We start from the raw sequence: 4,144 nt of genomic DNA on the forward strand, positions 1-4,144 counted from the left end.
TTTTTATTTTATTTTTAGATGTGTTATACATTTTCTTTTTGACAATTTTGTTATTCTTTTATCCTCTTATTTTTTTAAAATTATTATTAAATTTTAGGCTATAAAAAGGACTCACATGAAGTACCCCACAAGTTCATCGAGAATTTTCTAAAAGTAGGAAGATGAGATAACCACACATTTTCTCTTCAAAAAATCTTAAAAGCAGCCTTAATTTGCATCCTGCGAGCAATTAGCAGCCATGCAGTATGCACATTGAATATGGACCATGTACATTCCTCGCATGCTTTAAGTACTGCACACATGCACAGTCCAAATGCGTACAAAATTTTGGTGTCATTGTATAAAGTCTTACATCTAGGCGTCACCAGTGACGTACGCCTCCAAATTTCGGTCTTAGCTAATTATCTACGACTTTTTGTCCTCACTCCGGGGCCAATTGAAGTCCTCATAATTCGAAAAGACATGTTATAATTAAATTAATGCATACTTGTGCCGGACCAAATTAACACCAATCCCACAAGCGAGCAGTGAAGTAAACAATGGAGGAACGGGAACCCCTGCCTCTCCATGTCCGCCATGTCCACAAACTATCCATATTTATTAACAGATCACATACGCTTACTCACTCCATAGCTTTAGCTTTCTTGATTTACTACAGAGCCTCTTTCCTCTTCCAAGACCCCAAGAGCAGAGCATCCCCAACTCTACCATGGCTCCTTGTGTTCGCTTCGGAGCTTCTCCTCTCCTTCATATGGCTCCTCGGCCAAGCTTATCGCTGGCATCCCGTTACAAGGACAGTCTTTCCAGAAAGATTGCCAGAGGATGATAAGCTCCCACCCATTGACGTGTTCATATGCACCGCGGATCCAAACAAGGAACCAACTGTGGAGGTGATGAACACTGTGTTATCAGCCATGGCTCTGGACTACCCACCCGAGAAGCTTCACGTGTATCTTTCGGATGATGGGGGCTCTCCTCTGACTTTGCATGGTATGAGGGAGTCTTGGAGGTTTGCAAAATGGTGGCTTCCTTTTTGTAGGAAGTATGGAATCACGACCAGGTGCCCACAGGCTTATTTTTCGGCTCCAGAGGATGATGGAGGTTGTGAGAGAGCCGAGTTCACGACTGAGCGACAGAAGATTAAGGTTTGCTCTCGGAGACATATTTTACTTTGAAATATTCCAACTCATAATTAAAATGAGTTGATGGGTGTGATAATTAATTAATATTGGTGCATGCAGGAAAGGTACGAGATGTTCAAGGAATCTATTGCAAAAGTAAGAGAAAGAGGCGGGCCAAAGGACAATAGTAGGATTACTGCTCGAGATCACCCTTCTGTTATTGAGGTACCTCACTTTCTTCGTCAAGAATCTCATGCTCAAAAACTATTATGCTGTGCTGTATATATTTAATTAGTTTGTATTGAATTAGTAAGTAAAGTAGAAAATTGTGCTTCTTAATTAGATAAAATGCATACAATTAGATGCATTAATTAATACTCAGATAGTCTAATTCTGAGAGATTGACAGGTGATAGCAGATGATGCCAACGACACTGTGCTGGCAGACCAAGCTACGATTCCTCTCCTTGTTTATGTTTCCCGTGAAAAAAGGCCTTCTCATCCCCATCATTTCAAGGCTGGAGCACTCAATGTCCTTGTATGTATCTTCCCCTCTCAGATTTGTTTGTGCAATCGCACGTTGATGTATGTATGAATATTGTACTTAATATATATATATCACTTTGTGTGTGTCATCGCAATATAAATAACTTAGACTAACATTATTATTTATTGCAGCAACGAATATCAAGCGTGATAAGCAATTCCCCCTACATGCTTGTGCTGGATTGTGACATGTATTGCAACGACCCCACTTCAGCGAGGCAAGCAATGTGTTTCCACCTTGACTCGAAGATCTCACCCTCCCTATCTTTTGTCCAATTCCCTCAGAGATTCCACAATATCAATAAGAACGACATCTATGACGGTCAGCTGAGGTCAGCATTTTCGGTATGGGAACATAAAAAAAGTGTTATATAGCTTACCTTTAAGAAATAGATGAAGGCCAGGTAGAAATTTTCACTAACATTTTTCTACCCGTTGTTTTAGGTGCAATGGCAAGGTTTAGATGGACTTAAGGGACCCGTCTTATCGGGGTCGGGCTTTTATATCAAGAGGGAGTCATTGCGTCGAAGTGCCATACAACAACAAGGTTCGTTGGATTTTTTGTCTGTTGCACATGAATTACAAAAACATGTTTAATTTTCTTGGTTGCTTATATTGCATATATACACTCATTACACTTTTCATTTGCAGACATTAATCTCGAGGAACTTAGACAATCATTTGGTTCATCTAATGAGTTAATCAAATCCTTTCGCCACAACTACAAGTCTAATGGGATCAACAGTCGGCATACATTGCTAAAAGAGACTCAATTATTAGCCTCCGTTACTTACGAAAAGGATACTAAATGGGGTAAAGAGGCAAGTAAAGCTTACGAAATTTTCTTTTTCTATAATACTTCGTCTTGAATTATTGATGGATGGCTGTTCATAAAAGTATTTTCAATTCGTTTTCCCTAATTGGCAGGTCGGTTTCTTGTATGATTCTGTGGCAGAAGATTTCTTTACAGGGTTCATGCTACATTGCAAAGGTTGGACTTCGGTTTATTGTGATCCATTGAAGCCACAATTCTTGGGAAGCGGCACCACCAATTTAAACGACTTAATGCTTCAAGGCACGAGATGGGGCTCCGGATTGGTAGAAGTCGGTTTATCAAAATTCTGCCCTCTTATATATGGACCACCAAGAATGTCTCTTCTGGAGTCCATGATCTATGGAGAACTTGCATTTTTCCATTTTTATTTCTTGCCTCTTTGCTGTTTTGCCACTATTCCCCAGCTATGTCTACTTGATGGCATCGCCCTTTACCCAAAGGTAAGAACAAGTACACATCTTGTACGTCATGCCCTCCGGTCTGTTACTTCTACAGCAACTAATATACATCTGTTGCATGTGTCACAGGTCTCAAACCCATATTTCGTTATATTTTTGTTCATCTTTTTGTCGGCCCTTTCTAAGCATTTGCAAGAGGTCCTCTTAACGGGAGGGTCATTCCAATCATGGAGAAATGAACAAAGGATATGGATGATGAAATCAGTTACAACTTACTTACATGGAAGCTTAGATGCTATTATGAAGAAGATGGGTATGAGAGAAGCCAGTTTCTTCCCCACCAACAAAGTTGTGGACGATGAACAAGTCAACCTATACCAAATGGGAAAATTTGATTTCCAAACATCAAACATGTTTCTTGTTCCTATGGTTGCCCTAATCATCTTGAACATGGCTTCATTTGTTGGTGGGCTTTTTAGGGTGATATTTCTTGGCGATTGGGACAAGATTTTTGTGCAACTTTTCATCTCATTCTATATCTTGCTTACGAATTTTCCAATAATTGAGGGGATGATGATAAGGAAGGACAAGGGACGTATTCGATCATCAGTCACTTTATTATCTGCTATGTTTTCGTGTGGTATTTTGTTTTTGGGATTCATAATTCTCCTTTGATCGATGTATATGTGTTACTTGAATAAAATTGGACAGCTTGCTCTCGCAACTGTTGCTTTAATTCTGTCAAATATCCAAGTCTAAGTTTGATGCCCTCAAACTTTGGACTATGGTTGTCGTGCATACGTTAAGCAGCAAAATAATTGAAGGCCAGGCTAGAGTCGATCCACTTGGAAGAAAAATTTGCACTATGTGGTCCTTGATGATCAATATATATTTTTATATAATTGTCATTCAATACAATTTTTGTGGATACTACAAAAATCCAAGTAAAACTTGAGAAAATAATATTGAAGGTGGTCAATTTCCTTCGATAAGCTAGACAATTGTAGTGATCGATTGTTCTGTTTGGTATCAACCTTCCCTTTGCCAAAATTCGAGCAATATATGTTAGGCAGAAGGGGCCATTCATTTCCTATCTTATCTTTTGTTACCAAAAGAAGTTTTATTCAGTCAAAAACAAAAATTGAGACTTGCAAGAGAGATACGTAGAAAGTGCCAGAAAATCACGTTCCAAAATTTTTGAATGGGTCAGAAATTGACCCTAACAAATTAATTAATAATTAACAG

The 4,144-nt window shown here is 38.9% G+C and overlaps 1 protein-coding gene across 1 annotated transcript; it reads left to right on the forward strand.

Moving 5' to 3' along the window:
- Positions 1-479: 479 nt before the first annotated feature.
- Positions 480-3,635, forward strand: LOC133874239 (cellulose synthase A catalytic subunit 7 [UDP-forming]-like). The gene is made up of 8 exons (XM_062312114.1): positions 480-1,145; positions 1,242-1,346; positions 1,530-1,658; positions 1,799-2,011; positions 2,111-2,213; positions 2,318-2,487; positions 2,594-2,941; positions 3,029-3,635. Exons 1-8 carry the CDS (start codon positions 540-542, stop codon positions 3,572-3,574), a joined length of 2,220 nt encoding a protein of 739 aa, XP_062168098.1. The 5' UTR covers positions 480-539; the 3' UTR covers positions 3,575-3,635.
- Positions 3,636-4,144: the final 509 nt, after the last annotated feature.

This window comes from Alnus glutinosa, chromosome 1, assembly GCF_958979055.1.
Source record: "Alnus glutinosa chromosome 1, dhAlnGlut1.1, whole genome shotgun sequence".
Lineage (NCBI taxonomy): Eukaryota > Viridiplantae > Streptophyta > Magnoliopsida > Fagales > Betulaceae > Alnus > Alnus glutinosa.